The 23827-nt window shown below is 41.2% G+C and overlaps 2 protein-coding genes across 2 annotated transcripts in view; one reads left to right on the top strand and one right to left on the bottom strand.

Moving 5' to 3' along the window:
* kcnc1b (potassium voltage-gated channel, Shaw-related subfamily, member 1b) overlaps positions 1-23827 on the bottom strand; it is a 41106-nt gene that overhangs the window by 12711 nt on the left and 4568 nt on the right. The gene's annotated exons all lie outside the window — the stretch shown is intronic.
* LOC309710096 (CD81 antigen-like) lies at positions 30-10421 on the top strand. Its single transcript, XM_082539308.1, has 8 exons — positions 30-205; positions 1850-1964; positions 6857-6954; positions 7056-7130; positions 7271-7384; positions 7513-7614; positions 9544-9627; positions 9744-10421. Exons 1-8 carry the CDS (start codon positions 140-142, stop codon positions 9807-9809), a joined length of 720 nt encoding a protein of 239 aa, XP_082395434.1. The 5' UTR covers positions 30-139; the 3' UTR covers positions 9810-10421.

Below are 23827 nucleotides of genomic sequence, written 5' to 3'. Positions count from 1 at the left end.
AGTCCTTCCAGCCCAGCTGGCCGAACAAACTGAGCCCCCCCCCCCCCGGCAGTGACTGTGTGATCCTGGGAAGTAGACTCCTCTCACTCTCACAACTTTTTGATTTGGGCGTAAGGACGAGCTGACAAGACCTGGAAACATGGCTGTTACGGGCTGTACGAAATGCATTAAATATATGTTATTCTTCTTTAATTTTATTTTCTGGGTGAGTCGACCATATTTTTGTTCTCCGACGTTAGTTCTAAATTTATTTGAGTAACGTAGACTTCCTCTGCTTCTTCTTCTTTTGTTTCTCTCGTTTTCTGTTTAACTGATTTAACAGCTGCAATTTTACACATCTGTGAAGACCATAGCTTAAAATAATTTCAAAAAGATAAGCACAGAGGAGTTTCCCTCCTGAACTGCTCTACAAATTAAGCTGCTCCCTCTTAGTGAGAAGGGCAGCATCCATCCATCCACACAGGCACAGCGCACAAACTCTTGGCAGGAGCTAAAAATGCTCTCCCAACCTTCATCAACTTCTTTTCAGCCTGACTGAGCAAACGGGGAAAAGTGAGTGAAAGAGCCGGGAGGTAAAAGCCCTCCAGGCTGGCTGGTGTCTCTTCCCCCCCCTCCCAGTCTTTTTTACCGGGATTGTACTCTCTGCCTGTCACTCATCATCTGTACTTCAGGTCCACCGTTGATTTAACCAGTGCTCACCTTAACTGTGAACTCCAGACAAAAAAAAGAAAAAAAGATTTCAGTTTAAAAAAAGACTGAAAGACATTTAGGTGACGGGAATAGGTGTTTCCCTCCGACTGTTTCCTTTTCCTAGAGTAATTCCCAAATTCCTTAATTCCTAAACATCGTGCTCAGACTGCACTGTGTGAAATTTCACATCATTTTAGTACATTCACCCTGTAAACTGAGCTCTTCTCAAGGCAGTCCCTTTTTTCCTTGCTTCAGTAATATGGGACAAGCCACAGTAGTTAAACAGCCTAATCTGGGTACATCAGTACATCACTGCAAACTATAGATATCCATTTTAAGTGCAGAATTGACCATTTGCATGGGGTGTTTTTAGATTTCCATTTGGTTTGCCTGTTTAGAGTGTGTTTTTGTTTTTAGGACGAACAGAATGCCCATATCCTGGACATGCTGCACTTGATTGAGTGTTTCCTCTGCTGGCCTCACTGCTGTGCCTGTCATTGTAAAAGCGCTAAGCCCCTTCTTCCTCATTTTGCTATTTTCACGCTGAGGATTCCGTTTCCTGTTTGCTGAGAACAATGGATTTCAGCCATGGCCAAAAAACACAAAAAAGAAACGAAAAGAAAAGTGCAGATATAAACACGGGCATGTGAACAATAACAGGAGCTACGTGCACTTTAGCTGTTCTATGATGACACTTGTCAATATATTTTTGCTTCATCAGATACATAATTTAGAAGAGAGATCAGGGAGTTGAAGTTGAGTCGATTTTAAACAATGCTGCGTGGACATGTCTGTGTCGTGGGTCACTGAGGTGTCAGGATGTCCTTTCTTTTCTTAAATGACAGGGGGACAGGTCACACACACACGCACACACACAGATATTAGCAGAAAGGCTTTGGTGTGGATTTGATCTCCCGAAAGTCAGCTTTCATGTTGTCTTAGATGTCACGGTGCTGTCACATGTAAAACATGCTGATGGGTCTTTTCTAAAAAGTCTTTAAAATTTAAAAACTACAGGATGATTTTAATATTCATGCTTCCTTTTCACTTTCATTTCAGACACTTAGGTGGGTCTGATCCTCATAAAGGATTCATCAAAGTGACCAAAAAATATGAAACAAAACAATTAAAAACCTTTTTTTGTTTCTTTCTGGGACAGCTGGCCGGAGGTGTGATCTTAGGAGTGGCTCTGTGGCTACGCCACGACAGTCAGACCAGCAACCTCCTCATTCTTCAGTTTGATGATCAGCAGGCACCGGGCACCTTCTATATCAGTGAGTATACACCAATAATTTGAATAATAGTGAACTGGTCCTCAGGACTGTGTGTAGTGAGGCAAGGAGGGCTGCTAGAGGAGAGGTGTGGACAACCAGGAGAAAATGTGGAAAAAAAAAAGAAAAGTATGTGTAATTATGTTTTTAAAGGGGAAGAAATAAAAAAAAAAAGTGAACTTTATTGTTAAGGAGTATTTAAAAAATTGGGCAGGTGTTGGGGATTAATTCTTTTTGGGTGGGACCAGAAAACATTTGCGAGCCACCAACTGTCCTGAAATACACCCCTCCCTAACACACACAGAGCTCATGGAAATCATAGTTTTGAGTTGGTCTTCAAAACTTTTACCACAAGTAGATTATTCTTAGACCAGTTTTGAGGTGGCTTTAACACCACAGGGAGATTGTGCCCAAATTTAATGTTGGGAAAGCTGTTAATATTTTATGTTTCAAAGCTAAATATTCACAGAGTGAAGTGGCCTCATTTTGGCATCTACGGATTCTTACATTATAGCTCATACCACCCTCTCATTCAGAGTCAGGTTTCTATTTTAAGGATACTTTACTTCATATAAGGAAACTGCTCTGCCCTCGTTTTTCATCCTTATCATGATGGAAAGTTTACATTTAACAAAGTGATCAAATTTAACTTACGTGCTTCATGGTGAGCTGTGAGTGACATCCAGATATTTTGGAAATAGTAGGCGTGACACGACCTCTAAGAAGACCAGGAAACAGGACTTGCGTACATCCGCAGCATGAATTAAAAGCGGCAGGGCCAGGAGCTACACCTCAGTCCACATGCTGTAAGGCCCATGCAGGAGAACATCTCTGATTCAGTTTATGGAAAAAGTCCCAGCCTTGATGTTCTTTCAAGAGAGAGGCCAGATGCTTCAGACAGATGTTTAAACACATGCTGGCTTTGAGAAAGTGGTCTAAGAGCGCAGCTGAAGCGATCATGAGCCTTCTGTTGTTCACACTTTAAAGTATTTTATCCTCAGGAAAATTCAGGAGTTCTGCACTACTGAACCGCAGCTCCATCTCTGTAACTGCACATGTTTTGCATTTTTTAACCTTTGTGTTGTGTCATGCCCACGACATGAACTAAGGTTATGGGTTGCAAGCACGTCTCCTTCACTGCCCTCAGAAGTCCTAAGGTTGGCCATGAAACCTACAATACATGATACAATTTAAAAATGTCAGCAGTCCGTGATCTTGGTTTGTTGTGGTGGTGAACTCTAGTGAGCCCATTAATTTACATTTGGGCCCCTGCTGCGCTCCCATACTTACTCCTCAGTAAGTATACGGAGCAAAGGCGGGCCGTGCTTTTTATAGAGGCGAGACACACTCGTGATTTTAAAGGCAGGGCGGCAAGTGGGGCCCACCCAGGCAAGATCAAGAGACTGCTTCTTCTTTTTTCCTCCCCTGTCCCTTAGACATACGCCCTTACATAATTCAAAAAAACCTTGTACATCTGCACATTATCCCTCAAATTAGAGTTTGGAATGGATGTTTTTAGCATGCTGGCACACCAAAGTGGTATTTATGTAAGACTGAAAATACACACCATCCTGCCTCTTCACCAGAGCTTGAACCCATTACTTGTGGCAGCTGACAGTAGTCTGGTCTGGGTAGTGTTACAACTCCTCGTACTGTACATTTCTACAAAACATGCTTAATGAGGCTCTTAGAGGCAGATAAGAATTAATTCCCCCTCTCATGTCTGTATGTAAATATGAGATTACAGCCAGGACTGGAAAACAAGGGATAAAAGCTTATAAGGCAAGCCAAGAGCTGACTAAACCCAGAAGGTTTACACAATGTTGTGAACTCTAAAAGTGCCAGTTGTCTTTATACATGCCCCCATGTTCGGCTTCATGATAAATCACCATATTTGACAGTACAATCACAATGAGAGAGGAGCCAACCAATTAGACCACTATTTTCAGTGGCAGGAAGTAGATACATTTCCTTGTATTTTTAACTGCACTATTCTCACCTCTGTAGCCCAGTGAGTCAAACCCCCAAACTGCCCCTGATATATCAGCATGTGTGTAAAGCTCTTTGGGTGGTCCACTTTTTTATTTTAAATTGGATCTGTTATGTTCATTTGCAACTCCCCCTTTTCTTGGAATTTTTCGAGTAGCTTGCGTGATTTCAATGTTCATAATAATCCTTATTTATCTTACACTTAGGTCCTGATGCAGGCTTTCGGTTCAACCTCTGATTCAAACAAGCCGCTTCGGTCAGAAAAATGGAAAAAGTCCTTGTGTGTCTCTTTTGTCTGCCCTTTTTGTTTTAAAGTCTTTGAAATAACAAGAGAAAAGCCAAATAGATCTTTTTTTTAAACAACTAACCCTCCTCACATAATTTCTCCACTGACATGCTGTATAACAGGCTTCGTCTCCGTTGTCTTGCTCCTGACTTTTCCCTTTTTAAATACTGGATGAGACGAGCAAGTGGGGCTTTTAGCTGGCGCCCACCCCACCACCACCACTTGGGGAGATTACACTCTGAGACAAGAAATAAATGAACTACCCCGGGGGTTTAAAATCGCCTGTCTCCCTTAAAGTCTCAATAGCCTTCAAGCTTCAAAAGGTGTTGTCATAGTAATGGAAGGCAGTGGAAATAATGCCTGCTTTGCCGCGTTGCCGGGTTACTGGCCCTGGTAGCCGTTTCACAGCGCGACAAAAGAGAACGAAAAAGGAGGGGTAGTGAGTCGACACACAGAGAGCGCAGATCTAAGGATGGGAGATAGTTCTGCGTGATAAATGAGGTACAGTGTGAGGTATTGGAGACCTGCAGATGCAACAGAGTCAGAGTCACTTACTGTCTGTCCCCTTTTTAGACTGCTCTGTCAGGCCACATTAGAGGATCGGTGTGCTTTGTTTTTTTATGCACACAAGAATAGAAAAGCCAGAAACAGACTGTTCACGAACCATTTCCCACTAAAAGCACCGCTAGAAGACCCCCTTCACATCTTATGTAAAAGTAGCGGTACACTGCACGCTGCTAGTTTAGTCCAGCAGCTCTAACTTTAGCAGCTGCCCTCTGAAGTTTGTAAATGTAGGATAGAAAGGGCTGTGACTGATTTTCATATTCCTAGTTTGAATTTTTTCCCTTTATATGGAGTCTTTTATGCTTTGTGAATTACATAGTTGAAGATATCGTTTCACTCCCCTCTAACATGGTTCAGGAGTCTAGTCTTTGGACATCATCTCGTAATATGAGATCTTCTGTACTCTTGGGGATTTAAAAGGTGAGATTACTTTGGGTACTTTGGGAAGTACTGGTCTAATATTAGGTGGTGCGGTGGTTAGTTCTGCCACCTTACAGCAAGAAAGTCATGGGAGTGAATCTAGGCTGGAACTTTTCTGCATGTGTCTTCCCACAGTCCAAACACATGCCTGTCTCTGTGTTAACACTGCAACATACTGGCAACCTGCCCAGGGCCTAACCCCACCGCTCACCCTGTGAGAGCTGGGATAGGCTCCCTGAATAAAATAAGTGAAAGAAAATGAATGAATGGTTTAGTATCATGAGAATTTCTTGCTTATTGTGCCTATCATGTTGTGTTATCCAATATCATGTTCTGAAATCTAAACCTGAGCTACAGAAGAAATAAGAAAACTGTAAAATAGCAGAAAATCTCTAAAAGGATTCTTAAAGTTATAGCTCGTTGGATGGATATCATGAGATTATTATCAAACAAATTGCAGTTTGTCAGGAATGTTATATCTTCTAGATTTTTATTCATGCTGATAATTTGTTTTCATTAAGATTTTTTGTGTGTGTTTGAGCGGTGTCCACCCGCACCCTTCTCGTGATGCCTCTGGAGAAAACTGATTGCAGTTATTCTTTTTTTGTATGTGTGTTTCTTTTGCGTGGGCAAATTTCCTGGTGTAACACAAATATGCTGCCATTTAATAGGAGATCTCCACAAAAGTGGTAGAAAGCGAGTACGCACAGTGCTTACAGCACAGCTTTCATGCTGGGTGTAGTTGAATGCAACGCCTGCTAGGAGACAATTCCACATGACTGATGCTGCACATGAAATTTTTTCCTACAACGCAAATGCTGAATCTATAAAACACAGTCAATTTCCTTTAGAGACTCTAACAGTAAATAAAGCAATTACACTTGGCTTCATGTGAGGCAACCGACGTCAAATTACTGGTTTCATGTTATCACCAATAAGTAAAGCAACTCATGTATACACGAGAAGAGATTAGAGGGCACAGTAATTCTGAAGGAGACTTTATTGCATTTCAAGTAAATTTACTTTTTATATAATCCTACACCGATAATGCAAAACAGATTTTTAGCACCCACACAGTGTTTTTTCCTTTAAGCTGCAGAAAACACAAACCGGGCCTCTGCTGTAACTGGAGCTTTATTACCATCCATTGACTTTCTGCTAGTGTGGAGTGCCTCCATTATGGCTATGTGCCATTTACATTTAAAATATATATTTTTTAAACATAATGCCAGTTTAAATTGCAAATAAAAAAAAATGTGTGTACATTTGTGGGTGGGTGTCAGTGAGTGTCTGTCCTTCTGTTTCCTGGGGAAGTATAATGGTCCAGGTCAGAGGTCAGTACAGAGGGGGGTTGAGGGTGTCTCAAGGGAATTTCCTCCCCTAAGGGAAGCACGCAGTCATCTCTGCCTCTCTTAGTCAGGATCTGGAATCTTACCTTCAGGATGTCAACAGTTTCATTCTACAGAGTCATCAGGAAGTCAAAACCCAAACAATGAGCAGTGGACTAGCGAGCAGTGGGAACTTGCAGGTCTAACACTGCTGCCCTCTAGTGGTGCTGATGATGCGCTGTCGCTATGATAAATCAAATGTCTTTAAGCCGTTGATGGACAGTTTCCTGCTCACTGTGCGTTTACAGGTGTGTACATACTGATAGCTGTGGGAGCTGTTATGATGCTTGTGGGCTTCCTTGGATGTTATGGTGCCATTCAGGAATCTCAGTGCCTTCTGGGCACAGTGAGTATACCGTTTTATCCACAAGTGACACTTTTTTTTCCAAATAAAGTATTTTAATCTTTGGAGTCACTGAAGTTAAAATAAATATCTTTGATTTGTAGTTCTTCTTCTTTTTGGTGATCCTATTTGCCTGTGAAGTGGCTGCAGCAATCTGGGGTTTCATGAACAGGGACACTGTAAGCACACACACACACAGTCACGGTTCACAGCATGTTTGATGTCTGCGTTGATGTTCCTTCTCTGCACCTCTAGTGAATCGTCTCTGTTTGTTGCTGTGTCTGTTAAACACCCCATCCCCACTCCTGATTATTCACAGATCTCCAAAGAACTGATCAATTTCTACGACTCTGCGTACATCAAGGCTATGGATGTGTCTGGGTCTGCCAGTAAAGACAGCGCCATCAAGGTGTTGGATGTCTTCCACAAAACGGTACGAAATGATGGGGGAAAAAATCATCACATTCTTTTTTTTTTTTTGGCCCTGCTGCTTTGTTTTTGAAATGACAGGGTACAGAAATATTGTTGACTTCATGTTCCTGTGTTTTCTTTCTTGTTCAGCTCGACTGCTGCGGTAAAGGAGACGACACGGCTCTCTTTTTACAACTTGCCACCACCTTATGTCCTACAAAGTCTCCAGAGGATTTTCAGTTGAGATCTCAGGTATGCACAAATCTTTTGTTGTCTTCCCACTCCTTTTCAATATGTAACTAAAAACAGGTGAAACAATATTGAAATGTATTAGCTTTATTTTGTAAAGCATTTTTTTTCTTTTCTTTGCTTAATGAACTTTGTATATTGTTTCCATGATCGAAATAAATTAACACACAAACAAGTATTAGTAGTAATAATACTACTAACAACATTAATACTAATGTAAGCTTGTTTATTATATTTTTGTAATATTAAAAAAAAATCACTGTAAAGTATTACTAAGGAACTGGGTTGCTACATGTCCCAAATGTAATATGTTCAAGTACATTTAAAATACATTTAGTCCCGTGAAGGCCACAGCAAATGAATCACATGTGTGCTCACATCATTCAGTAATTCCTTACTCATCATGGACTGTCACTCTGGAGAGACCACTCCCTTTAGGATTTGTCTTAATTTGCAGTGATATCTCCCTAAGGGACAGCTGGACTGAAACCAAGCAAGTGTTGCAGAGCTGATTAGCTCTCATTACTATGTAGGATTCACGTTTTTTTTCCTGTAGTTTTGTAGATTTGTAGGTATTTTGTTGGTTTTTCAGTGACTGCAGTGCGGTCACGTTAGACAGAAAATGTTAATGTTAAGAAATTTCAGGTATAACAAGTTTGCAATATTCTTAAGACACCTCTCAGGCTCAAGGAACAAATCAGTGTTATTGCTACACATAACAGACAACTTAGCAAAGAATCAATATTGAATTGCCTCTTTAGCCACTGTTGCTGTCAGTCTATCATAAAAACACAAAGTTGTTCCCATTTCTTTCGTTAAATTTACAAAAAACACAGTTTGACAGGCATAAAGTTGCACTTTTGCACCAACATGGTGACTTAAAAAAAAATGTTTGTTAAAAACTTAGCATATTTCAGCACTGTGTGCTGTGTGTGTCCTTAAAGATTTGAGGAGAGTGAACAATTGGAGAACAAAAGAAGTGACAGGCCTAGAAAAAGCTGTTTATATATAGCAGATAAACAGTATCTGAGCCACGACCTTAAGAAACAGGAAAAAACATTCAGCAAAGACTAGATGCATCTGGCTCTTCAGTTGACCCATGCACTGTTCCCTGAATCGTCATCAGAGATGGTCTGAGTGGAAGGATAGCTGTCAAGAGGCCATTCTTAGCCAATTCTTCCTGTTTTGCCTAAGGAAGTGAAAGAGCGAGCAAAGGCTGAGGTATGCGAAAATACACACAAACTGGACTGGAAATCAGTGGCAACAGGTCAAATGAAGTGATGAATGAAAACATTTGAAACTTTGGGTTAAAATCAGCGTCAGTGAGTGTCTACAAACAATCGATAAAACACAGTGGAGGCATCATTTCAGTTAGTTGTGTTGGAAATCTTGAATTGCTGAAATTCCGAACACAGAAAAGTAGAATCAGACTTTAATATCGTATGAAAAACATCTGATTGGCAAGGGCTTCATTTTTCAGCATGGCAATGATCCCATACACAGTGCCGGTGCAGTGAAAGCATACACAGATGCACGAATAGAAAAACACAGTAAAATAAGGCTAAAATGTCAGATTTTTATTCTTTGACAATTACTTGTCATCGTGATTTTAAAAAGAGTTTGGAGATTCTGACATGACACATGCAAGGATACACCTCATCATATTTAGTAAATGACCAAACTTGGTGATACCATTAACAATGACTTGTATCCTCTTATAACTGTTAATATGAACATTGCTATCAGAAATCATTTAATTCACCATTCAGAAAACTGATCAGAACAAGCGGATATTCTCCACCTTGTTTTGACTGCAGGCTCTGCTCTCAGTTATTAGTGAGCCGTAACAGTATGTGTGCAGAGTGAAGAGCATTCTCATTCATTACTGTGGCGTGGTCAGCATTCCTTATTTTCCCTCTTTCTCCCTGTCAGAGCTGTCATTATAAACTGATCGAGCTCTTCTCTGAGAAGCTCTACGTCATCGGTCTGGCCGCCTTGGTCGTTGCTGTCATCATGGTGGGTATTAGATTGAAAATGCATTTGTCTAAATCTCTGCTTTCATCAGCTGTGATAACATTGCAGGTACTGGAATACTCCCTTTGAATTAAACTGCTTTCATCTTTCACATTTAGATCTTTGAGATGATCTTCACCATGGTGCTCTGCTGCGGGATCCGCAATAGCCCCGGAGTATACTAGCAGTGCAACAGGCAGCAAGAGCCGCACCATCCTGTATTGGAATCATTTTGTTGTGTGTTTCTGTGCATCGGCTCCACTTCTTCATGCTTAAGTCACAAGATGGATATTTCTGCATTTGTTTTATTTTCTAGAGAATTGAAAGCTGTTTTTAAGATCTGTCTTCACTAACTATTTAGACAGTATCGTAGTTTCTAGCAGTGAGATTTTCCTTATTTATCATGGAAAATGTCTTCATTATAAATCTTTTATACATGCAATTTGTTGTGAAATATTTATCTGTCAGTCATTAATTCTGTTTTTACAGATGTATAAATTGTACATATACTTCTCATATGTTCATGACAGGAGTTAGTGTATTCCCTGATTGATTGTTGCATCTTGCTTCAGTGTGATAGTAATTTAAGTGGCAGGCTTTCAATAGTTGAAGGAAATATTCTGTTTTGCTCAAATAGCAAAAAAAGAATCGACGAGCATGTTTTCAGTCCGCTGTGTGTTTCTTCCTACTTGAACTTGCTAAACACCTTTCTTTAAAAAAAAAATAGGATAAAACATCAATATCTTCGCTCATAACCGGTTTTAATAACTGTAATAAATTGTGCTAACTCTCTTGTACCATTGATTCGTCTTCATCTTTGTCTTTTTTTTCTTTTCTTTTTTTGTTTTTGACTACTCCCTTTAGGTGTTGTCACAGAGGATTAACTTTCTTATTCACATATTTGACTTGGCAAAGATTTATGGCTTACCTGACGCGATCCTCCTCACTTACCCAGGCTCGGGCTGGCAGTGGGAGTGCACTGGCTTTTGGCCCTCAGGGGCTTGCTTTCTTGCATCGTTGCTTGTGATCTATAGGTTGAAGTGCTTTCTTATGTCTTAGGGATTTTGTCACATTGCTTCCCATTAGTTAAATTAAAAACAAAAATAACAACATTTAACAAAAGAGAAACACATCTGTCGTTTCTGTCTTTTGTTCTATTTCCCTCCCGTCACGCCCAACCGGTCATGGCAGATAGCTGCCACTCCGTGTGACTGGTTGTGCTAATCTCAGTGATAGCACGCACTTCCAAAATAGTTTGTATGAGCAAGTCTCATAAAAGATGTAGTATTTAAGTCACTTTAGCCTCTGGAAGCCACTTGGCAACCCAGCTCCTCCTTACTATATTGTGTCTGAATCCTTGTCGAGCTCTCCCTGACTAAGGATTTGCTAATGCTTGTGGAATAAGGAGCAAGGTCCCAGAGCAGAGCCACACTTCCAAATTTAAATCACAGCAGGTCAAAAACCATCTTCTTTTAACTAAAGTTAATCTTATTACTCTCATTTGGTAATATCTCAGTTCTTATTTCCTACCCAGCAGCCACTACATTCATCACTGCTGCATCACTGTTGGCTTCCTGTTGAATTTAGAGTACATTTTAAGATCCTGGTCTTGACATTCAGAGGCTTGCATGGACTGGCACCACCCTACATCTCCGATCTGCTACAGCCCTATGTCCCTAGCAAGTCCCTGAGGTCATCTGATCAGGGCTCACTTGCTATAAAACAGACTAAGATGAGAACTAAGGTTGACAGAGCTTTTGCCGCTGTGGCCCTGAGACTCTGGAACTCTCTCCCTCATAAATTAAGAACCGTGGACTCGGTAGTTGTTTTTAAAAGACAACTCAAAACTCACCTTTTTAAAACTGTTTTTGGTTAATTTTTGCCTGTTTTATATTGTCTGTTTTACCTTTTTATTATTTGTTATCTTATGTGCAGCACTTTCTGAGTTCGTCTCGAAAGATGCTATATAAATAAAAATTTATTATTATTTTTATTATTGATAATTATCCAGGAGGAAAAATATGCAACTCGGACATTTTTTAAAAAGTTTCCATCTTTGAGCCATGTCCAGGTTGTCCATGTGAATCCACATCTTCATAAAAACATCCAGTTTCTACACTGTGAGCTTTTCAGTATAGAACATGCCGTGCGTGAGCTCTCTGTTCAACATTAAGGACTCCGCTCTGTTGAACCATCTCGCTCTTTAAGTTTCTTCTTGATTGCCGCCTTGTTTCAAACCTGCTCACAGGCCTGCCGTTTTTGATGCGAGTCACCACCGGGTGGCACTGTTAGCTTCTTGCTCACTCAGCACCCCCCCACCACCATCCTCAGCAGCAGCAGCAGAGTCACTTCAGTTAAAAAGTGAACTGACTTGTCTTTCTGGCCCTTTGGCAGACACACCCGGTACACATGTTTGCTCTGGCTGCTTTCTCATCAGAGAACGAAGCATTTGTGCTCATCTCACGTGTTTTTAAACCTACATTTTGCTGGTTGACAATCTCTGGCATGTTGTTCTTTGCTTTTTGTTATCATATCATCGTGTGTTGTTATGTGCAAGCCCACACATTTGGCCTGACTTTGGTCTGTTGCTTGAGGGCGTGTACTTTGGTTCCAAGTTGAAAGAAAAACCAATGCAATAATATTTAGATAACAGCGCGTTACAGTCAGAGTGGAGGATACAATATGTGGAAGCTGCATTTCCTGTTAAAAAAAATCAAAAATCAAACTTTGATCTCATTAATGATCTTGTGGCTGATTGAAAACTGCTTCCTGACGCTTGCACCCAAAATTTCATGGAAAGGCAGAGGAGTGGAAGCTGTGACAGAAGCACAGCAATGCCCATGGGTTTGCTCTGGGATGTTCAGTTACCACACATGGGTGTAATCAGCGGCCATTATTCACATTTTGGCTGGATGTTTGAATCAGCACTGAGGTTTGGCAAGCAAATTAGATTAACTTTCACCTGGAGAAAAATCATCCACGCCTACAACCTTCACACCTCCTTCTTGCGTCACTCAGGTTTAAATGCTTCAGCAGACCCTGGGCTCTCTTTAAATGGACAGTTTGAGTGTGTGTGTGTGTGTGTGTGTGTGTGTGTGTGTGTGTGTGTGTGTGTGTGTGTGTGTGTGTGTGTGTGTGTCTTAAAGGACGTTGAAAGTTTTTACTTTTTAGTGAGGTGACCAATTATTGTCAAGGTACGGCTGAGAGGCATGATATGAACTAGAACGCTGGACTCAGGAGACGGAACATAAACTTAAAAAAGGACTTTTAATGTTGAACTCTTGAACAAAAATACAAAGTGCAGTTAAACAGGAGCAAGTACTCTGAAAACTAGGAATATCTGGGGGGGAAACAGAACAAGGAAACACCCAACCATGCAGGTTGATGCAACGAAGAACAAGGGAAGACTCAGACAATGTATGCACACGCATGCCAGCTAATGAGGAGATAGGAAATAGGTGGGAGGACAGTTGAAGCTAATCATGAAAATTAGATGGACACAAATGAAAGGGGAGTAACTTCCCACAAGAACAACTTCACACAGGAAGCACAGAAAGACAAAAAAACCCCACAAAAGTGGATAAACTAAATACTACTTAACTGTCATGGTCCTGGGTCGTGCGACCCAGTGTTTTGTGTTTTAGCCTATTTTGATGTTTATTCTTTGTTTAGGGTCACTAAGGCAGTCCAGCCATTTGTACATATTACCCGTGTATTAAGTCTCCCTTGCCCTTCGTGTGTTTATGTCTGCGTGTCTTATATTGTCAAGTCCATGCTGTCAGTTATGTCATCTCCCCTGTACTACGTCTCCCCGGTTCATGTGTCTTGTTTAATCTCCATGTTTCCTGTTTTACTTTGAAAGTCTGTATTCACGGTCAGTGTATTCAGTTTCACTCCTTCTGTCCTGTCGTTAAGTTCATGTGTGTCAGCTGTGTTCCCATGTGTGTCTCCACTTCCCCTGATCACCTCATGTGTGTATTTAAGCCTTCTGTTTTTTGCATGTCATTGTCAGGTCGTCTGTTTGCATCCCCATAGTGTTTCGTCATAGTTTACTCAGTGTTCATAGTTTGTCATCGCATTTTCACTGAGTTTCTTAGTCCTTTCGTTTTCTGAGTGTTCACAGTTTTCTTAGTTTTCATAGCTTCATGCTTTTTCGTGTGCCAACATCCAAATAAAGGATCGTCTTCTGTTCAGCCAGCAACTCCGCCTTTCAGCATCTGCTTTTGGGTCCTGTTTCCATTCACATCGGCGCACCCCGCCGTAACATTAACCAAGGTACACAAAGACAATTGGAAGATAAAGGTAAAATATAAACAAGACAACCCGTTATACAAAAGGAGCAAACACAACACAAATGATCCTTCAAACTAAAATGTATCATAATTCATCACAGAAACTCAAAAACCTGGGCATTTGTGACAGATCTCACAGATAAAGCTAACACTTTATAATACGGCCTGCAACCAAGGGTGTAATCCAACTTTAATTGAAAGGCAATTTTAGTGTGTTTTATTTGAAATAGATACACTAGAATAAGGGAGTAAACAAGTCAATTTTCCATAGGAAAAAATAAATAATTATACTGTAAGTAAATTTAAGTACAGCCTAATTTCCTGGTAATTTTGCAGAAAAACAATCAAACCTTTCCCCTTCATACATCAGAAGTACACTGCATGTTTTGGGACATAAGACATATTATGGAGTGTGTTAGCATGGAGTGTGTTAGCATGCCTTTTTATGTCTTTAATTTTTCACAGCATTCTTTTAATGTTGTTATGTTAATAATAAGCAATGGTTGGGGCGACCATGGCTCAGGGGGTTGGGAAGCGTATCTGTAACCGGAACGTCGCCGGTTCGATCCCCAGGCTCTCTGTCCTGGTTGTTGTGTCCTTGGGCAAGACACTTTACCTACTGGTGTTGGCCAGAGGGGCCGATGGTGCGATATGGCAGCCTCGCTTCTGTCAGTCTGCCCCAGGGCAGCTGTAGCTACAACTGTAGCTTGCCTCCACCAGTGTGTGAATGAATAGTGGCATTGTAAAGCGCATTGGGTGCCTTGAAAAGCGCTATATAAATCCAATCCATTATTATTATTATTAATAATACATTTTATTTAAGAAAGCGCCTTTCAAAACACTCAAAGACACTGTACACAAACACGTTACAACATTTAGCAAATAAATAAAATATTTCAAAGTAGCAGGATGGAAAAATGTATGTAGAACAGGCTAATGTGAATAGGTGAGTTTTGAGTCTGGACTTAAAAAGAGGGAGGGAAGTGATGTTTCTTATCTCAGGAGGAAGGGAGTTCCAAAGACAAGGGGCAGAGCAACAGAAAGCCCTGCGCCCCATGGTGGCTAGCCGGGGGACAGGGATGGGAAGAGAAAGAGAGGAGGAGGATCTGAGACACCAAGAAGGAATGGTGACTTGAACCAGGTCAGAGAGGTATGAAGGCGAGAAGGTGTACAAAAGTATATTGAAATTGATGCGGTATTTAAGCAGTGAAGCTGCTGCAGGGCAGGGGTGATGTGATGCATAGAGGGGGTTCTGGTGATAATACGAGTGGCAGAGTTCTGGACACGTTGAAGCTTATGGATAGATTTTTGACTAAGACCAAAAAGAAGAGGGTTGCAGTAATCGATCCGGGAAGTGACCACACTATAATTGTTAGCGCCATTTATAGTTATTACATGTTTTATTTTGAAAAGCCTGAAAAGGATATGGTGCTTTTGTTGTGAAAGGTTTGTGAGAAATAAAGTAAGCGAATGGCGGAGCGACACGATGGTTTTACCGTCGTTGTTGCACAAACCGACGCGTAAAACAGCCTCTTGTCCATCCAGACTCTTATTTTAGATATAAGAGAAATAGAGAACTCCAAGAAGAAACAAAGATAGCCACTACATTAAGTAAAACCATCATGCTCCCGAGCAAGACGACTGCATCGCTATGAGATCGTGCAAAGTTTGATACAGCAAGTCAGTTAAGTGCACAGAGCTGTATGCATGAAGAATCTAAGAAAAGAAGAAATAAGCTTTCATGGATAAAGTTTTGGACTATGATATGCTGCTAAGCTACAAGTCGTGTCAAAACTGAACAATTGCGATTCACAACTTCTTACAAATAAGTCAGTGACAGTGTTTTTGGTCTTAAGAAGATGACACTAACTACGAAAGCCTCAGCTTTGTGTCATAGACCATTTTGTTTCATGAACACTTGTTGAATAAGAAGTTGTGTAAAAGGAGCAGAGATGGCAGATAAAGACCCGCAAGGTTGCAGGCCTAGGGCACAGAGCTGCAGTAGCGGGACCGGCCATAAGAGGGCGCAAAGGTACACCGAAAGAGGTTTGGAAGAACAGCTCGGCAGGCACATAAACGCAAGAAGGTCCAAGCTGTCACAATTAACTTCAAAAATGAATAAAATTAGCGGACTGATGAAAGAGAATGAAAGCCTTGACATTGTTGATGAACATTTAAGTAACTTTTCAAAGCTGCATGAAGAATTCTTACGGGCAAATGATGATGTACTGTCGCTGTTGCCAGAAGATGAAAGGAATGTGGACCAGATGCTCTGGTTCAATCCAAAAAAGGAGCAGTTCAGTGCGTTTATGACTGAAGTTGAGAAATGGATCATCGTAACAAGACATCAGCATCACGACGACGTGAGCCCAGATGACAGCGTGTCAGTGACTGCTAGACTAACTGCAAAGAAATCAGGTACCAGCATTGGAAGAAGCTCAGTCAGTAGCCGCTCATCAAGATCGTCCAGAGCTTCTTCGGTATCATCTGTACGGCAGAAAGAAGAAGCAGAGCGCGCTGCTCTGCTCGCACGAGCCGCATCCTTGAAACAGAGACAAGCCTTGGACATTGAAGAATGTAAGTTAAAAGCAAGAAGAGAACAGCTTGAGATCGAGACAGCTATTGCTGCTTCTACAGCCAAAATAAAAGTGTTAGAGGACTGTGAATATGACAGCTGTAAAAATGATGTGGAACAGTGTGAATCAGCTGTTAAGCACTTCAGCTTCCAAGAGCCAAAGGTACAAGGTGAACATGATGGGCATTCAAAGGTAAACAGTCACAGTGTAAAACAAGAAGATGACTTGCACCAAACTGATGCCAGTGTTATTCCAATGAATCTATGTGAAGTCATGTTGAAACAAAATGATATCACTGAGATGTTAGTCAAACAACATAGACTGTCACATTTGCCTCAAAGAGACATTCCCATCTTTAGTGGTGATCCACTTGAGTTCATACCATTTACAAGAGCCTTTGACCATACAATTCATGACAAAACTGACAGTGACAGTGACAGGTTATATTACCTTGAACAGTTCACCAGAGGTGAGCCCAGAGATTTGGTAAGAAGTTGTCAGCACATGAATCCTCAACAAGGCTACAGTGAGGCAAGGAAGTTGCTGTTTTGTCATTATGGTAATGAACTGAAAATTGCAACTGCCTACATGAACAGAGCATTCAATTGGCCACAAATCAAAACAGATGATGCAAAGGCTCTTCATAGCTATTCACTGTTTCTCACTGGTTGTAACAATGCAATGCAAGACATCAGTCAACTGCAAGAGATGGAGATCCCCACGAACCTCAGAGTTATTGTCTCTAAACTGCCATACAAAATGAGAGAAATGTGGAGAGTCTCTGCTTTTGACATTCAAGAAACAAGTGGAAGGAGAGCAAAGTTCTCAGATCTGGTTAGATTCATAAACAGACAAGCAAAAATAGCTGCAGATCCTTTGTATGGTGACATTAAGGATGCTGAAGACAAAGCAAAGTCATCTGCAAATGTGAGAATGACTAGATCATCCAGGCAAAGGGGAAGCACATTTGCTACAAGTGTAACACAAGCTGCAAATGAAAGGTCACCTGAAATTAACAAAAGTGCTTCTTGTCACACTAGCAATGCCTTCCAGAAACCATGCATATACTGTGAAAAACTCCATACACTGGCAGAATGTCAAAAGGTCAGAAACCAGCCTTACAAAGAAAGACTAGAGTTCCTTAAAGCAAAGGGTCTGTGCTTTGCATGTCTGACACAAGGTCATCTGAGTAAGGACTGTAAGAAAAGATCATTGTGTGAGTACTGCTCTAAGAGACATCCAAGTATGCTTCATTGGACAAAGGAGGAGGACAGTAAGGCCGACGATTGCATCCAGAGAAATGTCTCAGACATTCCCACAACAAGTGATGAAACACACACTTCAGGCAGAATTTGTGGAGCCACGGGGGCCGGAAAAGGCATTCATGTGTTATCGATCGTTCCTGTGTGGGTTAAGTTGAAGAAAGGCAATAAGTTGATTGAGACTTATGCATTCATGGACAATGGGAGCCAAGCCACGTTTTGTTCAGAAAAACTGATGAGACAACTGGGTGTAGAAGGTAAGAAGACAAAATTCATGCTTCGCACAATGGGACAAGAAAAGATGGTGACAAGTTACCACCTGTCAGGATTAGAAGTGTGTGGTTTAAATGAGAACACCTATATAGATCTTCCTGACATTTACACTCATGCAGACATTCCAGTGTCTAGAGAGAACATCCCTACACAGGATGATTTAAAAAGGTGGCCACATCTTTGGCAAATCAAGTTCCCACATTCAGACGCAGACATTGGACTTTTGATAGGATGTGATGTGCACAAGGCTATGGAACCATGGGAGATTATTCATAGTAACGATAACGGTCCATATGCTGTTCGAACAGTCCTGGGTTGGGTTATCAATGGCCCTCTCAAGAGAGATTCTTGCTCTACTCCTTCTGACAGAGAGCTGAGTGTTTCAGTAAATCGCATCTCTATCACTAATGTTGAGAATCTTTTGATGCAACAGCTCAACTATGATTTTCCAGAGAAAGCTTCTGAGGAAAAACAGGAAATGTCACGAGAAGACATCATGTTTATGGATTCTGTCAATGGCACAGCTGAAAGGATTAATGGTCATTATCGCATAGGTCTTCCTTTGAGAAACAAAGCTGTCAAAATGCCAAACAACCGCAGTGCAGTAATGCAGAGGGCAGAGAATCTGAAAATAAAATTAATCAGAAACACAGAGTTTCACGAGGAGTATCAGAGCTTCATGTCTGACTTGCTGAATAAAGGCTACGCAGTTCAGGTACCAAACACAAAGACTACCCCTGAAAATGAGAGAGTTTGGTACATACCACACCATGGGGTGTACCACCCTCAGAAAAGAAAACTCCGTGTAGTTTTTGACTGTGCAGCATCCTTTCAAGGGAAATCACTGAACGAAGAACTCTTGCAAGGGCCAGACCTAACGAACACACTGATTGGGGTACTAACAAGGTTTAGGTGGGATCACATTGCCTTGATGTCAGACATAGAAGCTATGTATCACCAGGTGCGAGTACCTCCAGAGGACAGTGATCTTTTGCGTTTTCTCTGGTGGCCAAATGGGAACTTGAATGAACCTCTGCAAGAATACAAAATGATGGTGCACTTGTTTGGGGCAACATCCTCCCCAAGCTGTGCAAACTATGCACTAAAAAAGGCAGCAGAAGATGCTAAAGAAAAAATGCCACTAGCAGCAGTTAATGCTGTTCTGAACAACTTTTATGTAGATGATTGTCTTCTGTCAGTTTCAGATGAAACAGAGGCATGTACTATGGTCAGGGACCTGACTGCATTGTGTGAGAGTGGAGGATTTCACTTAACAAAGTGGATGAGCAACAGCAGAGTTGTCCTTGCTTCCATTCCTGAAAAGGAAAGAGCAAAAGAGATGAAAGATTTGGATTTGAGACATGATGCACTACCAGAGGAAAGAGTCCTAGGAGTGAACTGGTGCACAGAGACAGATGTATTCAAGATCAGGATAACTGAAAAACCTGTGCCAAAGACTAGGCGAGGCATCCTCTCATTTGTAAGTGCAATATATGACCCATTGGGTTTTTTGTCTCCTGTCATTCTGACAGCAAAAATCATCCTGCGAGAGCTATGTGGCAGGAAGATTTCATGGGATGAGGAAATCCCAGCTGAACTGGCTCAAAGGTCACAAGTTTGGCATTCAGAGCTTTCAAAACTTCATGGCTTTACCGTCAACAGGTGTTTGAAACCTGCTGGATTTGGAGTGGTCATATCTACACAATTGCACCACTTCGCTGATGCCAGTGAGAGAGGTTACGGAGTCGTTACTTACCTCCGTATCACAAACCAGAAAAGAGAAACTCACTGCTCATTCATTATGGGCAAGTCCAGAGTGTCTCCTCTGAAGCAGATAACAATTCCACGTCTGGAGTTGACAGCAGCTGCAGTTGCTGTAAAAATGGACAAGCTCATGAGAAAGGAGCTGCAAATGCCACAAGAAGAATCTGTGTTTTGGTCTGACAGTAGCACTGTTTTGAAGTACATTTCCAGCGAGAACATCAGATTTAAGACATTTGTAGCAAATAGAGTGTCACTTATTAGAGACAACACAAAACCAAGTCAGTGGATGTATGTAAACTCTGAATTAAACCCTGCTGACCACGCTTCAAGAGGAATGAACACAGAGACATTCATGAAGTGTTCAAACTGGATTGCTGGGCCAGAGTTTTTGACAAAAGATAAGAAAAACTGGCCAATTCCACCGGACATTAAAGAAATACCAAAAAATGATGTCGAAGTCAAAGAGGTGATGAGTGTGGATGTTACAAAATTACATGAAAATCCAGTGAACAAACTGATCTCTCACTATTCAGACTGGTACCATCTAAAAAAGGCAGTTTCCTGGATACTTACATTCAAGCAGCTGCTTGGCAGGTTAAGTGCGCATCGGAAGCTTCTCATGTCACAAGCAAGTGGCTGTGACAGCACTAAAAGGAAATTTGAAAAGGTTGCAGGTCAAATGCAGCAGTTCAAAACATGTATTAAGGGATCTTCACTTACCACTGCAGATGTTGCAAAGGGAGAAACTGAGATTGTTAAGTTTTGTCAAAATCAAAGCTTCGCAGAAGAAATTGCAAGTCTTCAAAAAGGTGACAAGCTTAAAAGGAGCAGTCACATTGTGAAGCTGGATCCTTTTGTCCAGGATGGAGTTTTAAGGGTTGGCGGTAGGTTGCATGAGTCTGCACTACCAGCCGATGTTAAGCATCAAGTGATTCTCCCTAAAGGTCATCATGTTTCTACTTTGATTCTGAGACACATTCACCAAGAAACAGGCCATGGAGGAAGGAATTACATATTATCCAGGCTGATTCCACAGGCAGATTCAGCAATAAGAAAGATCCTGTCAAAGTGTGTAACATGTAGAAGGACATCTGCGAAACCTGGTGAACAAAGAATGGCAAACTTGCCACAAGATCGCCTGATTCCTGACAAACCTCCATTCACAAATGTGGGCATAGACTATTTTGGACCTTTTGAGGTCAAGCATGGGCGCAGCAGAGTTAAGCGATATGGTGTATTGTTTACATGTCTTGCTGTTAGAGCAATACACATAGAAGTTGCCCACTCACTTGAGACTGATTCTTGCATAAATGCATTCAGGAGGTTTATTGCAAGACGAGGTCAAGTGTCTGTCATGAGATCAGACAATGGCACTAACCTTGTGGGTGCAGAAAGGGAAATGCGTGAAGCAATCAAGGGATGGAATCATTCAAAAATCTCAGAAATGCTCATGCAAAAGGGCATCACCTGGATATTTAACCTCCCAGCAGGGTCACATTTTGGAGGAATCTGGGAGAGACAAATTCGCTCAGTTAGAAGAATTCTTAACCAGATCCTAAAGCAGCAACCTCTGGATGATGAATGCTTGCGGACATTGCTATGTGAAGTTGAAGCAATTGTCAACGGCAGGCCAATAACATGAGCGTCTAATGACCCCAATGATTTAGACGCACTTACACCTAATCATCTACTTCTTCTTAAAGGGCAGCCAGTACTGCCACCTGGATTGTTTCAAAGAGAGGACTTGTATGCAAAAAAAAGGTGGAGACAGGTGCAGTACCTGTCAGACATTTTTTGGAAGCGTTGGACTAAAGAGTATTTGCCGCTTCTACAAGAAAGACAGAAGTGGTTAGTGACTAGGAGAAATCTGAGACCAGGAGATGTTGTTCTCATAGTCGATGACAGTGCACCAAGAAGTTCCTGGTTAATGGGAAAGGTTGAGAGAACAGTTCCAGACTCACATGGACTTGTCAGACGTGTGTTTGTCAAAACCAAAACTAGCGTTTTGGAGAGGCCTATCGACAAGTTATGTTTGTTGCTCGAAATGGAGGCAACAGTTTGAATATCAGCCTCATGTGTAACAGATATATGTTCAACACATGTGACTTATGTTTCATATAATGTTTGGTTAAGCCAGTTAGATTATGAGTGTTGATATTAAATGACGCTTTATTGTGTTAATATGTAATTGTTATGCCTTAGCAGTAACAATTAGGGGCCGGAATGTTAGCGCCATTTATAGTTATTACATGTTTTATTTTGAAAAGCCTGAAAAGGATATGGTGCTTTTGTTGTGAAAGGTTTGTGAGAAATAAAGTAAGCGAATGGCGGAGCGACACGATGGTTTTACCGTCGTTGTTGCACAAACCGACGCGTAAAACAGCCTCTTGTCCATCCAGACTCTTATTTTAGATATAAGAGAAATAGAGAACTCCAAGAAGAAACAAAGATAGCCACTACAATAATTATTTCTTTGTTTCCTGTAAAAATCAGACTTGTTACTTTTGTTTGTTTCTGGATAATAGATTATAATAGATTATTTTCTCTCTCTCTTTAGTTTGATCCTCAGCAGGTCAGCTGCAGATGAAACTGAAATCAGGTGCTTAACCGAGCCAGTTGAGAATATTGCTGCAATGGTGCGATCGTGGCTCAAGAGTTGGAAGTTCGCCTTGTAATCGGAAGGTTGCCGGTTTGAGCCAGTCTCGTTTGTTATGTCCTTGAGCAAGACACTTCACCCGTTGCCTACTGGTGGTGGTCAGAGGGCCCGGTGGCACCAGTGTTTGGCAGCCTCGCCTCTGTCAGTGCGCCCCAGGCTGGCTGTGGCTATAATGTAGCTTGCCATCAGCAGTGTGTGAATGTGTGGATGACTGGATGTGTAAAGCGCTTTGGGGTCCTTAGGGACTAGTTTTTTTAGGTTCGTGTGGTAAATCCTCTCAGGTTGTGATCCTGAAGTCTTCCCATGCGGACATCCTGGATCCGAAAGAGAATTATCGATCACAGTCAATCGTGTCATCAGTCAGTTTTCCTTTATCTAATATGTACATGTCAGTTTTCAGGTGGCATGGTGGGGTGATTGTTGCACTGTCAACTCACAGCAAGAAGGTTCTGGGTTAAAATTTACATCCTCCAGTTTTCTCCCACAGTCCAAAGACTTGGGGTTGGGTTAACACGTGATTCTAAATTGAGCAAAGATGTTAATGGTTATCTGTCTATCAATGTTAGTCGTGCTATAGATAAGTGACCTGTCCAGTGTGTGCCCTGGGACAGCTGTGATATTTTTTCCACTGAAGCTTTGGGTGTTTAAAAGACTATGTCTCACCTACAGGTATCACCTATCTCACCTGTGAATAGTGATGTAAACCGACTCAAATTAAAATTGAGACATCAGTCTAGTGTCAGTTTATTCATTTCACATTAAATATGCACAGACCCTGGCAGAATTGAACTGCAGTAGCAGAGCTGTCCAAACACTTGAGGTCAAAACTTTATAATGAAGAAATAATAGATTATAATAGATTATTTTCATGGTCAATCAATAAACTGACTTTTCTTGAGTTTACAATCTTTACAAATAAAATTCACAAATGAAATAAAATTTGACCTGTAGTTTGCTCCGACCTGAAAAATACCAACAAAAGAGACGACCACAGCAGAAATGATGCAGCCATGACAACCGATATGTGCATCTTCATGTCTGAATGTCTGGTTTCTATTTTTTTTTTCTATGCTTTCCTAATGTCTGGGTGTCTTCATTCTTCTAGTCATAGGTTTCAGAGATTACCACAAACAAACAGATGGTTTCTAATACATGAGGCAGCACGCAGAGCAAGGGTGTCTTGCTCTTACCATCAGCTTCTCTGACGCACACATGCACACACGCAGACATGCACTGCCCTGAGTCAGTACCCTCTATGTAGACTTCTGTCACTCAGCACCTCTGGTTTGTGCTGAGAATTCAGTGTAACAGTTGCTCCAATGCTTTAATTACTGACTGACTCATCAATGAATTGTTGCGACATCCTAAAATAAATTCTAA

This window comes from Aulonocara stuartgranti (genome assembly GCF_965226115.1).
Source record: "Aulonocara stuartgranti genome assembly, chromosome: 7".
Taxonomy (NCBI): domain Eukaryota; kingdom Metazoa; phylum Chordata; class Actinopteri; order Cichliformes; family Cichlidae; genus Aulonocara; species Aulonocara stuartgranti.
The sequence above is the reverse complement of the archived record's forward strand: the minus strand, read 5'-3'. Positions and strand labels throughout refer to the sequence as shown.